Source organism: Gopherus evgoodei, chromosome 2 (genome assembly GCF_007399415.2).
Source record: "Gopherus evgoodei ecotype Sinaloan lineage chromosome 2, rGopEvg1_v1.p, whole genome shotgun sequence".
Taxonomy (NCBI): Eukaryota; Metazoa; Chordata; order Testudines; family Testudinidae; genus Gopherus; species Gopherus evgoodei.
In genome coordinates, this window is record NC_044323.1 from 213,946,841 (window position 1) to 213,960,807 (window position 13,967).

The 13,967-nt window shown below is 43.4% G+C and overlaps 1 protein-coding gene across 1 annotated transcript in view; it reads right to left on the reverse strand.

Moving 5' to 3' along the window:
* Positions 1-13,967, reverse strand: part of NPC1 (NPC intracellular cholesterol transporter 1) — a 66,747-nt gene that overhangs the window by 25,197 nt on the left and 27,583 nt on the right. Inside the window, exons 6-10 of the mRNA XM_030552918.1 lie at positions 8,567-8,816; positions 4,309-4,385; positions 3,126-3,496; positions 1,692-1,918; positions 875-975 (exon numbers count right to left, since the gene is read on the reverse strand). Of these exons, the coding sequence (XP_030408778.1) occupies positions 875-975; positions 1,692-1,918; positions 3,126-3,496; positions 4,309-4,385; positions 8,567-8,816 (1,026 nt within the window). The remainder of the gene's footprint in view (positions 1-874; positions 976-1,691; positions 1,919-3,125; positions 3,497-4,308; positions 4,386-8,566; positions 8,817-13,967) is intronic.

The following is a 13,967-nucleotide window of genomic DNA, read 5'->3' on the forward strand; positions in this document are numbered from 1 at the left end:
CTTAGCACTGAAGTTCCAGTGAGTTACTATTTATTTAAATGGAACAAGATTGGGCAATTAGAAAAAAAACATTAAGTTTCTCAGAGTACACATTTATCACATGTAACATGTTCTTGACTGAAATGACTGAGATTAGATTCTCCTTGACCCTACCCTATCACTCACATTAAATATTCAAAAGGGACATTGTCAAGGTCAATGGGGCCAAATTTTACTTTGGAGGCACTATGTAGTGTTCATTTTAAAAATAATCCTGTTCCTCCCAGTTCTGAGTAGCTAAAGACTTCCCTAAAATAATTACTTTTCATCATTGTTACCCCATCTCCTCTGCTCTATACTAAGTGATCCAAAATGCCAGAGCACCTCCAACCATCCTTCAAACTCTTATCTATTTCATTCCTTCCCTCTAAATCCTTTTAAATATTTTCAATAAGCCAACACGCACAAACACGGAGAGCTTTCATAGGACAGGTGGAACTCGTGGGACATAGTATGTTCTGTTCTGAATATTTAGCAGGAACTGTAATTTTTTTTTCTTAATATGCCACAATATTAATGGCCTTTCTGAAACAGTTTGTTTCCATCCCTCCTCGGTCAAGTCTAGGAGAAAGAAAGTCATTATATCCTCACAGGACTCTCTAATCTTTCTTGCGAGCAGGCAATTTACCAGACCCCAACTCTCTGGAATACATTTATACAGCACCATTAGATGTCCAAGGCACTTTACAAGTAAATAGAAGGCATTCACACTGATGAAGAGACAAAGGGACCACAGCACAAGTTGTACAAACCTACAAAGATAGTGATCTAATTTAAGAAGCATCAACCTTAAGTACATGAACAATATTTCCAGCTCTATTGCAATTACACCTACCATCATATCCTCCCAACACTAGCCATGGAAAGACAGGTCCACCAAATGTTCCCAAACAGGGATCATGAAGCTCGCTTGTATCATTTAGAGATGCTGGGGCCCTGCAAAATATATTCAGATTTTAAAAAAGAATCAATAAATTGTGATATTTGGGGGTACAAAACAGCACTGAAAATTTGTACATTTGCATATTGTTTACAGTGTTACAGCGATTATGCTGGGTATTAGAATGATAGAGCAATAACTACATTTGTAAACTGAACACAATTTGCTTGTTTTGTGATGTAAACTGAAAGGTGAAAGCTTATCTGTAAATTACTTATTGTGGTTTAAAAAAATATTTCAAGCTAAAAAAAATCTTCAAACACCACAACTAGATTTCTCAGGTGAAGCCTTTTAAAATTTCTAGTACAGAAGTATTTTACTTTAGAAAAAACATTTTTCTCTTTAATGCCTTGAAGAAATAAGCCAGGAATCCTCATGTTGCTGATTTGAAGCAGAAGAACATCCTGCATTTTTTCCAGGAGGTGGGGTTTGCTCAAACCTCTTTATGAGTCTCTGGTTCTGCATCCATCACTATGACTGTGGAAAAACCCCACTGGAGTGCTGGTAGACATGGAAATGCAGGAAAAAGATGCTATACTACCAATCAAAAGTACACACCCAGATGGCATTCTATCAAATAAACCAGGAAAAAAATTCAAAGGCGTTGGATACAGCATGTCAAATGGAAAAAATAAACAAACCCCAAAACAGTTTTTAAGAGTCCATCAGTACACAAATATTTTTAAAGCATGTATTTAGAGGTTCTGCTTACCGGACACAGTACAAGAAGTGAGTGTGGTAATCGGCATAGACAAAGAACTCATCCCCAACTGAATGGTTTAGAACAGAGTAACTGTTCTGAAAGTAGTTGAGCACACTCAGGATAGTGCAGTTGTTATTGTAGGGAGCAAGAGGAGCCAGGCAGATGTCCTTCAGCATTACAGTCTCATTGTCATAAGAAGCAGTTATGTTTTCAATAGCATTCTGCAAATCTAGCACCTGAAACAAAAAACACTATAACTCAAACAGCATCGTCAGAAGGTATTTGTGGAGCAGAAAGATTATTTGTCTTCTAGGTGTAAAATCAAATACATTTAAAAGTCATGGGGCATTTTTGATTGTTTCTGAGCTGGGTACCATGCTTTTAATATAAGCACACAGCAAATGATCAAGCAAAACATGGTTTTTAGTCTAAGTACTAGTATTTTTCATACATATTGAGGTTCAAAGCAGGTGGGAATGAAGGTACAGGAGCTTAAAACAGGGGCAGGCAAAGGGGAGGAAGGTGATTAGCCCTTTGCTGCAAAGCAGATTGGAAGTTCTTACAGTCTGTGACTGGATCAGACCAGATGGCTACAAGAGAGTGGTTGAAGGTAGATACATTAGCTCCAGGTTAAGCAGATCCCTTTTCCCTGGGTAAGATAACAGGACTATTCCAGAAAACTCAGGAACTTTCTAGAACTTATTAAGGCAGGCAGGCTAATTAGGACACCTGTAGCCAATTGGGAAGTTACTAGAATTAAGGCTAATCATGACACCTGGTATAAAAAGGCTCTCACTCCAGTTAGTGAGGTGTGCAGAAGGAGCTGGAAGTGAGAGGACGTGCTGCTAGAAGACTGAGGAGTACAAGCGTTAACAGACATCAGGAGGCAGGTCCTGTGGTGAGGACAAAGAAGGAGTTCGGAGAAGGCCATGGGGAAATAGCCCAGGGAATTGTAGCGGTCATGTAGCTGTTCCAGAAAGCACTCTAGACAGCTGCAGTTCACAGGGCCCTGGGCTGGAACCCAAGGCAGAGCGTGGGCCCAGGTCTCCCCCTCGCCCCCAAAACCTCCCAACTCCTGATCCAACACAGGAAGATCTCGGAAGCTAGCAAAATCCACCAATAAGCACAGGACCCACCAAGGTAGGAGGAGGAACTTTGCCACAAGTCTCTTTGCTAACTCTAGAGGAATCTACATTTTAGATATTTATAACAGATTAGTTTTTGGTGAAAATTCACATTGTATGCTAACCACATAGGGGAAACAAAACCCAGCTTCATACTGATAATTAATCCCTTTTAGGATACTACAAGTATTGCAAAACACATTGCATTCACAAAACTAACAGAGTACTTGTGGCACCTTAGAGATGAACAAATTTATTTGAGCATAAGCATTGCATTCACAGCTCTTCCACATAGATAGGCCTGCAAAACCCAGGTTACCTGGTATAGGATGTCTTTGTCAAGCGGAGGCCCAAAAGGCACATCAGCTCCTGATGGGTATGGTGAGTAGATGTGTGGCTTACTGTGTGGGGCTCGGATAATAAGTTGTTCAGTACGGAAGAAAGGTCCAAAGTGAGTGTCAAAGTACTGCTTCTCCTTGCGAGCTTGGCTGCTTGGGGATGACCAAAGATCTACAGGGTTTGTAGTGATTTTCATATACATCATGCCTGAACAGCACATGGCAATGAAGACCAGAGAGAAGAGAACAACAGGCCGTGGATTTCTAACACAGAAAGCCCCCCAGGACATGAATGTGAGCCGTAAACAGTTCTCAAACCTCTCACCAAGTCTTTCACCACAGGAAGCCTCACCTGTAGGAAGAGGAGATACAAGATCCAAACTATTAAAATGAACTATTTTCTTATCCAGTAATTTCTTTGGGTCAATCAGATGCTTCCAGGCATCCTTACAGAGAAGATCATTTATTGATTCTAGATTTTTTTTTTTACCAACATAAACCAAAGATAAAGGTCTTATCAACAAAGAGGCTCAAGCAAGAGAAAACAAACTGCTAAAACACTGTTCTAGCTACAGTAGTTTCTAACAATGTGGCAAGCCAGTGTGGCACAATTAGATGGAGCCATGTTTATAAAAAAAAAACATGCTAGGTAGTCCCACCACCCACACTTTAGCATACCCATGACTGGCAGGATTAGAAGCATCATGACTTTAACATTTATTTGTAGTGCGGATGGGACAGGACATTTGTAGAACATTAAAATCACGTTAGGTCATGACCTGATTCTCTATAATTATGCTGTCCTAATCACAAGTAAAAATTATTCCTAAAGAATGTCAAACTATACATCGGCATGGCTAAATTTTCAAGTGTATGTGGACCCACAACTTGGCCCCATCCACAATGATGAGCCAAATCATGTCAAAAAGTAGTTTGGCTGGGACTGCATTTAAATGTTATTCCCAAATTCTATATAAAGTCAGCACAGACAATGACAGTATGAAGAAAGTGCAGAAAAACTGAATTAAGATGAATCAACTAGGGCAGGAATGTTGGACTAGGTGGTCTTTTGGGGTTCCTAAAATGTCTCAGCCTCTTGTGGTTCACATCTCAGGGAAAGAAATAATAATATCTAATCAAACCCTATCATGATTCCAGACATACCATTGTCATGGCGAGAATTAACAGAGAAGGCTATATTGCTGTCGATTGGAGTGTACTCGGAGACAAAATGCCTTTTTCTGTTAAAAAAGCAGAACAAATACAGATCATATATTCAGTTTGTGGTTCTCTTGCAAAAATCAAAGAACTGTTTTCCAGCACTGTACTACTACAATATATACAGTAACAGAAGTGAATCAGGCAATCCAAAGTCTGGATCAAAATTGGTAAGCATTCCACTTTAGGTCTATCTCTAACCAATATCATCACAAACAGCATTTCACTATAAGCTTTAGGCATCTTACATTTGTCATATTTTAGAAATGAAGGGAAAATGATATCTAAACTCACCTTAAACTTTGATCATTAAGAAACTATTTCTGGAAATTTAGGGTTTAATGTTTTAGACTAAAAAGTTTGCTAATAGTTTTTTTTTTTTTAATGCAAGTGTAAAGACTAAAAGACCAGACGCTCCCTCCCGCCCCCCCCCCCAAACGTGTCTGCATTACTCTCCAAACACTACTACTTAGGCCTTCCCTGAAAAGACCCATATGGTCACAACTTCTTTAAACCCCTTTCTGAAGGGCCAACTCTGATGTGACACCTGCAAAAAAACCCACCTAGTCTATACATATGAAGCTAAACAAATAGCCAAGTGTACAGTATATAAAAATATTGTATGTATTTCCTTGTGACCTTAGCCATCCACCCTTCATAAGTTGTTCATCCTGTTAGATAACCTCTGCAGGCCAGGAACCACATCTACTTCCATGGTCTTCATTTTAAATAATATAGTTAGGTTTGTATCATCTTAGCACAGTATGAATGTTAAAAAGCTCTCCCTTGAAAAGTCTTCCTAACCCCAAAATGAACTCCACTTATATTAGACAGTATTTGGTCCTGCCTGAGGGCAGGGGACTGGACTCGATGACCTCTCGAGGTCCCTTTCAGTCCTAGAATCTATATACACACAAACTGGGGAAATGTAATATTGCAGCATGTCCCAAAATCCAGGCTCACGAAAACCACAGGAGGATGTAAATTCCAGAGTGAAGGACTGACCCACTACTGAACAGTCACCATCCACATGCAGTTAAATCCATTAGTGAACTGCTGATTCTCTAATTGCGTTCAGCAAATCAGCAAAACCCACTTAATCCTTTCACAGCTGTCAGTCAAGATACTTTGAACTTTGTAACCCAGAAGTCAACTGGTAGCCAGTGTAGATCCGAGCATTAATGTATTTTGTGGTTTTGTCTACATTAGATGTGTTGCAAGCGCTTGCTTCCACTGTAACACACATCTGTCCGAATACAAAGTTCCTGTAAGATTACTTATACGCCATAGATTATATGCCAAACTTTAGCAGACCTAATGGATCACCACCCCTCTTGGTGACAGGTCTTCTGCTGCAGATGGTTACTTTCACAAGCCCCAGCTTTGCAAAGAGAACTGCCTGTAAATGTACTTAGCAAGTTTACACTTGTCAGACTGGCTAGCATGCCCACACCACACTATAGATTTCAATGATTTGATTGTACTGTTGTTAAGATGTTACAGTTCTCTAGGGTAGATAAGCCATTTGTGAGAATGCTTAGTAAGCGGGCCATGTTTACCATCAGTTCAACAGCTTTTGTTTTCAGTTGTGTTTGGGGTATTTTTTCAGAATTCAATAGGGATGAGATCAACGCTCATGACCATTTGTCACAAGGCAGTTATTGTTTATTACACTTCCCACTATTTCACATTGTTATGGGTCTGTATATTTATACTCCCACAGCTACAGGAAGGGCTTTTGTCAAAAGTTATACATGGAGTTCTATTATTGCCACTACTGAGCCTTTGGAAAACCAGCATAGACAAAAGTTTCCTGCTGTTGTCACAGCACTGTGTAAACCAGGGGCGGACACACTTTTTGGCTTAAGGGCCACATCGAGGTTTGGAAATTGTATGGAGCCAGTTAGGAGAGGGGAGAGGGGGTCTCACCCATCCACCCCCCCACACATGCTCCCTGTCTCCTGACTGGCCCCCGCCACCCCATCCAACCCCCTCTTCTTCTTGACTGCCCTCCCCCTACAGGACTCCTGCCCTCATTCACACCCCCCATTCCACGCCTTCTGACTCCCCCAACTCCTATCCACATCCTCACCATCCAACTGAACTCCCTTGCCCTCTATCCAACCCCCTGCTCCCACCTCCCTTACCATGCTGCCTGGAGCACCTGTGGCACGGTGGTGCTACAGCCATGCTACCCGCCTGGAGCCAGCCATGCTACCGCGCTGCAGAGAGAGCTCAGTCAGGCTGGGATCTGCAGCTGCGCTGCCCCAGGAGCTCACAGCTCTGTCAACCAGAGCATTGCGCTGGAGAGAGCTACGGCTGCAGGAAAAGGGGGACAGCAGGGGAGGGGCTGGGGGCTAGCCTCTCGGGCCAGGAACTCAGGGGCCGGGCAGGAGGGTCCCATGGGCCAGATGTGGCCCATGGGCTGCAGTCTGCCCACCTCTGGTGTAAACCAACTGGTGAAGACAGGCCTCTAGAGTTTTTTCTCCACTGAGTATGTCTACACAGCAAGCAAACAGCTGAGATGGGGCATCTGCAAACTCAGGCTTGCAAGCTTCAGGCTGTGAGGAACATTTGGGCTCAGGCTGGAGCCAAGCTCTGGGACCCTCCCCCTTTGCAGGGTCCCAGAGCTCAGGCTGCAGCAGAAGTCTGAACAGCTACAAACACTGCAGTTTTTAGCCCCACAGCCTGAGCTCCAAGAGCCTGCATCAGCTGACTGGGTGAGCCACAGCTGTGCCAGGGATTTTTTATTTCACTGTAGATGTACACACTATGTCATTTAGACTTTCACTTCCACTGTTGGTAAGGTACAGTTAGCAATGGTGGAAGTGCTACTCTATAGTCTAGATAGAACGGTGGGAGGTTTTTTGAAAAATCCTTGGACACAGGTTTATTTTTATTTGCTTGTAACTTTTCAGAAAGTTACTCTTTGGGCTTGAAATGTTTCCCAAGCTTTGTCTCAGGCCACAGGTGATTTATTTATTCTTGAGAGGAAGCAGTAGATAGTAAGAGAAGGCTGAGTTTAAGTTTCTTTAGCCGTTTTTGTATTATGGGAGAATGAAAAGTATATACACTTGATGCTGAAAGTTTTAAGATTTAAGCTCCCCCCAAAACAAAAAAGACTGAAGAAAAATATTCTGAAGTTAACATCTTGCTAGTTCTCAATGAGAGAGTCTCTGCAAAGGATAATAAACTGATGGCGTACATAATTTTCAAATTCAAGTTAGTGAGCATGCAAAGTAGCTATCTCGTGGGACTTCAGCAGGCCTACCAGAGACCTTTGGGATAAGACATATAGGATTAGATAACTGCACATTCTCCCTGCCTGGCCTGACCTGGCACAACAGCTGCTGCTACATGCATTAGATTGTAAGACTCTTAATGAAATGCACAACAAGATCTTCCACTTGCTTTTGATCTTTCCCTTGCAGGGACAGGTGAAAAAAAACAAAACAAAAAACAAACAGGAACATGAAAGTAAAGTAGTTTGTGTAGCCTGCTATTTTCAGCTCTTTGCCACAACTGCATCAGAATTCAACAATTTTCTGAACATTTTACTACACCCCCCACCCCCAAGAATTCGGTTCCCAATTTTTCCTGTTAGAAGTATGCATCCATCCCAATGAGAACAGCTGCCTCCAACAAAATCTAGGGTTCTGGTGCTCTGTTAACCCACCCTTGCTGAAAACTGTTCCCAACCAAAACAGCAGCAAAGCTCTGAACTCATCTCTCTGCATTCACTTCAGGTTACAAACTTAATTCAGGTGGGCCATTTAAAGTGATAATGAATACAAGGAATGTCCTCTCTCCCCAGTGCTCTTAAAAATGAATAAAGCTAAATGCAATAGACTACACTAATAAGTTTAAATGCACAAAGTCAGGAAATGAAGAGATCAAGGTTATACAAATGTGACTATGAAAATACTCAAATGCATATAAATATACACTGTATATGGCTAAGTTACTGAGAACTTTGACTTTTTCATTTCTAATGTAAGATTTTTTTTTAAAAAAACATACCTATATGGGTAATGTTAACAATTTAATACGCTATTTCTACACACTGTACATGAAAACAGTACTATTGTTCTTACCACAAAACTCTGCTTACTTTCCCAGAGTGCAAAATAATTTTTGAACTTGTTAACAGAAAAAATAAGAGTTTATTTGCATCAATATTGAGCACTTTAAATTGCCTGTTTACCTGTAACACCAGACTCCAAAAATGACTGCAAAAAATACAAGTAAAAATCCCATGTAGGCGATCCACATGATGACATACATAGCATCCAAACCAAGCAAAAGCCAAGGTGCAGGAGGTGGAGGGGGCTGAGGCTTGGGACCACAAACAAGGGAACAGTCCTGACAGCTGCATGGTCCTGTAACATTATCTGTAGATTCATTACAGCCTTTGGTAGCATTGTTCATAGGACTCATTCCACGGACAGAAATATCTAAAAAAAAACACAGAGAAATTAGTTATAAATGTGTCAAGTATCAGAAGGGTAGCCGTATTAGTCTGGATCTGTAAAATCAGCAGAGTGTCCTGTGGCACCTTATCGACTAACAGATGTATTGGAGCATGAGCTTTCGTGGGTGAATACCCACTTCATCAGATGCGCATCCAACGAAGTGGGTATTCACCCACGAAAGCTCATGCTCCAATACGTCTGTTAGTCGATAAGGTGCCACAGGACTCTCACATTTATAAGCAGCAAACTCATTTCATTTCTGTGTTTCTTGGTTTTTAAAAAAGTGGTATTGCAATCCCCAAAAGTTCAAAATTTACAAGTCAGGCCCCACCAAAATCATTAGATATTTGCCATTTGATTTTTGAGCCTTCAGGATGCACTTGCGTCACATTTTCAGCATTGTCTCTACAACCATGAGGGCTAGAAACTTACTTTTAAAAATATGAAACCTGAGATTCTCATACGACCACAGAACCAAGGAAGCTGGGGCTTCAAGAAAAGTCTCCAACATCATAAAACTAGCAATAAAAGTTGTGAACTTTGGCAATACAGAGGTGATTCTAGAGCAGAGGTCGGCAACCATTCAGAAGTGGTGTGCCGAGTTTTCATTTATCCACTCTAAGGTTTTGTGTGCCAGTAATACATTAATGTTTTTAGAAGGTCTCTTTCTACAAGTCTATAATATATAACTAAACTATTGTTGTATGTAAAGTAAATAAGGGTTTTAAAATGTTTAAGAAGCTTCATTTAAAATTAAAATGTAGAACCCCCTGACCGGTGGCCAGGACCCGGGCAGTTTGAGGGCTACTGAAAAAAAATCAGCTCACATGCCGCCTTCGGCACACCTGCCATAGGTTGCCTACCCCTGTTCTAGAGCAAGCAGTTAAGTGGTTTTAAAAAATATATATGAATTAAAATCTATTAATTTTCTTCACTCTTAGCACCAAAATCACATGTAACATTTTACAGTGTGCAAACTCAACATATTTGGAAAAATTTGTACTCTGATATAAAGGGGAAGGACTGCTTACACTACGCTAGTAGTTTTCAACCAGCAGACCACTTGCGGCTCAATCAGCACACAGCTCTGGCCAACGTGACATCCTCAGGGCCATACAGGTAATATATATTGTGAAAGTAGAATGAATTATATAGTAAGAATAGAAAGGATTAAAGAAATGTTGTCTGTACCTTTAAGCAAAGTTGTTGGAATGTTGCAACCAGGTGTCAGGAATACAGACATTAACATAGAACAATTGCACCATTTAAGGGCAATTGGTGAAGCATTAGCCTTAGATCGATAACAGTTAGTAAGGAAATAGGATATGCATGCTGTGCCCCAGGTGAATTTTCCTGTTTTGCTTTCTTTGTCCCTTTGTCTAATTCCCGCTCTTTTATCTGTATAAATAAGACTGTTTGGGCCTTGCATGGCCTCTCACATATTCTGAATGTTATTGGCGGAGCGCTGCGCCAATAAACAGAGTGGTCTGACAAATTGTGAGTCCTGATTCTAACTTTGATAATTTGGAGGTTCCACCGAGATGGCAACAGTCTTCACTGGGGCTGTGTGATTCCTGACCGTTTGTGTAGGACGACCGCGGCAGCTGGCACCTGGGCACTTGGCCCAAGCGGTCCTCCACTAGAACGGAAAGGCACACGACCACAGTGAAGTCTACGCCATCGAACCTGTTGGTTCCCACTCTGTTCTGGTAGGGATCCCGGGATCTGACATCAGGATTCTGGTCAGGTAATTATTTCTGTGTTTTGTCCGGACTGAGGACTGTCCTGTCTCTGTGTCTATCCGTCCTCCCTGTGGAGTGCGAGTCTGGGTGCCGTCTCTATCTGGGGATTGGCCGACCAAGGGGTTCCTGTCCCTGCAGTCTGAGTGAGTGAAATCTGCACAATCGCAGCTGCACCACACCTTGGGTAAAACCCTTAGTGTGAAAGCAAGGGCGATTGAGGCAGTAGCCTGTGGGCTCCTTTTGTGTGTTGCACTGGGCATCGCTCTGACGAACCCTAATTTCCTTCTTGTGTGATTGGTGTGTGAAGTCCTCCTGTATGGGTAACCAGACATCTAAGCCAGGGCAGTTCCCTAAAGGAACTCCGGTTCATTTTATGTATTTTAGGAAAGGTCTGGACTCCTGTAAGTTTCTGGAAAAATGGTCTAGGCTAACTCAGGGAGATCCCAAAACTCAGTGGCCACTGTTAGGATCTTGGGATAAGGATCGAGTAGACGTCTTAAAAGACAAACTCGGCCAATCTAAAACTAAATTGGCAAAAGGAGAAGTCGATTGTTTCATGCAATGGTGGGAAGAGGCAAATCGTAGATGGACAGAATCAAAACTCGCCTCTCTAAGATTCAAATGATAAGTTAAAATCTTTATTGGAAACCTCCTCTCCCACCACTAGACTGAGCGCTCCCCTTTACCCTGTTCTCCAAGCAGACCCCCCTTCATACTCCTGTCTCCTGGTGGGAAAAGATGAAGAAAACCCCTTGCTAGATTCCGGGGACGAGGATGAAGAAGACGCATTAATTGGCCTGGCAGCCTTGCGTCGAATCAACAGACGGCCACCCACGCCCCCAGCTCAGGAACAACTGTTACCAGATCTCCCAGATCAGGAACAATTCCCAGAGATCTCCAGTTCGGACCCGTCTGGACCATCCGGTACTGCCGAGGTCCATTCCTCTGGACTAACTCTGCCTCGCAAAAGCTCACGCTTGGGCCTTAAAAATATCCAGGCTCCCCTCCGAATAATGCATACTGGGGGCCAGGACGGGGGTCCCACTTGGAGCTATAAACCCTGGACTCGAACTGAGCTCCTTTCAATTATAAAAGGCTTTCCAAAGCCCCGAGAAAATCCTACCAAATTTGCAGAGGAATTTTTGTTAGTGTGTGATACTTATGAACCCTCTGAGGCAGACCTCCTGCAGCTGTGCAAGCTACTTGTAACAGCCCCTAGTGAGCATGAAAAATGGCTCACAGCAGCAGATTGGCTCGCTGCTGACCGCCACTCTACTTTGCCAGACACTGGTCCTACTGCTAAATACCGAAAAAAGTGTAAGGAACGAGTTAAAAATCTATTTGAAGCCATCCCTCGGGTATGGACTCCTAAAACCAACTGGACTGCCATAAATAGCTGTAAGCAACGACAGGTAGAAAACCAGGGCGACTATCGCACCCGGCTAACTGACATTTTTCTGCAACATTCTGGTATACAGCAACCAGATACAAATGGACAGGGCGCCCTGGCTAGTGCATTTGTTAATGGTCTCCTGCCTGCTATTGGCAATCTGCTAAAATGAATAAGTGTTGGATGGGAGACCGAAACCATGGACAAATTGCAAACAGTGGCAGAGCACTGCCAACGTACTTTAAAAGGAAAGGAAGAGCAATCAGCTCAGCAGTTAATGGCCTTGCAAATACAGCATTATTCAGGGCAGGGCAAACAGTACCGGGGACGGAGAAAATACCAGGGACAAGGACGGGGACGTGGTTGTGGGAGGGAACAGGGAACTGGATTTTCGGGTTATGGGGATGTTTGTAATTACTGTAAACAGCCGGGACATTGGAAGAATGAGTGTCCAAGCCGGCCTGGTAACTCTGTGAACAACCAGTTAAACCCCCTGCCAGCACAGCCAGTCAGCCTCCAGCCTTACTTTGCCCCACAACAATGACGGGACACCGGGGAACCTCAGGAAATTTTAGCCCCTTTACTACCTCTCACTCCCACGGGTGAGTGTGTGTTAACTATCAATGATCTTTCTCTCCCTTTCCTTGTTGACACGGGAGCTTCGCTCTCTGCAGTTCGTACTACTGACCTGCCTAAGGTTCCCCGCTCCGGAAAAACCGTGTCCGCTGTGGGCATTACGGGAGTCCCAACCCCTTATCCCCTTTCAAAACCTCTACCGGTCCAGGTTGGTCCCCTTTCTGCGGATCATGCCTTCCTTCTCTCTGATTCCACTCCGGTAAACCTTTTGGGTCGGGATCTGTTATGTAAGCTTGGCTGCACCATATACTGTTCCCCGGATGGGGTCTATTTACAAATTCCCCAGTCTTCCCTGAGTGATTCTGTAGCCTCCCTGCTGTCTGAAACATCCCTTTCTACTCCGGTCCCTTGTTGCCCACTGGTCCCGTCCCTTGAGCACCTAATTTCGCAGGTCCCATCCTCTCTGTGGCCAACCCATCCCTCTGAGGTGGGCCGCTTAAATACTGATCCTGTCTGCATTACTGTTGACTCTTCCAAACCCCTGCCTCGCCTGTCTCAGTACCCTTTAAACCCTGAGGCAGAGGCTGGCATTGCTCCGGTCATAACTGTCCTGCAGGAGCAAGGCATTATTGTTCCCTGCTTGTAACACTCCTATCCTCCCCGTTCGAAGAGCTGATGGCAAATCATGGCGATTTGTTCAGGACCTTCGAGCCATTAATCGTATTGTCATACCCGTTTTTCCTGCTGTCCCAAACCCAGCAACGATCCTGGCTTTTATTCCACCAGCTGCAACTCATTTTACTGTTGTTGATTTGTGTTCTGTTTTCTTTTCTGTTCCGGTTCACCCTGATTCCCAGTACCTCTTTGCCTTTTCCTACAGGGGACAGCAATATACATGGACCACGCTCCCTCAGGGGTATACAGAAAGTCCATCTTATTTCTCCCAGGCATTAGCCCGAGACCTAGCTGACCTTGTTTTCCCATCTGGGTCCACTCTAGTCCAACATGTAGATGATCTGCTCCTCTGTTCCCCCTCGTTATCTGCCTCAGAAACTGATTCTTTAGTGCTCCTTACTGCCCTAGCAAACAAAGGTCACAAGGCTTCTCGCTCTAAACTACAGCTTTGTCAAACCTGTCACATACCTTGGTTTTCTCCTCTCCCAGGGTTCCCGTATGCTTTCTCCCACCCACGTCCAGGCTATTCTTAGCTTTCCCCGACCCTGCACTCCACACCAGTTCCGAAAATTTTTAGGCATGACTGGATTTTGCAGGCAATGGATTCCCCAATACGCCTCCCTTGCAAAACCTCTACAGGAACTCACTCGACTCTCTGTGCCTAATCCCATGCCATGGCCACCTGAAGCAGACTCTGCCTTTGTTTCCCTCAAACAAGGTTTGGCTTCGGCCCCCGCTTTAGGGCTGCCA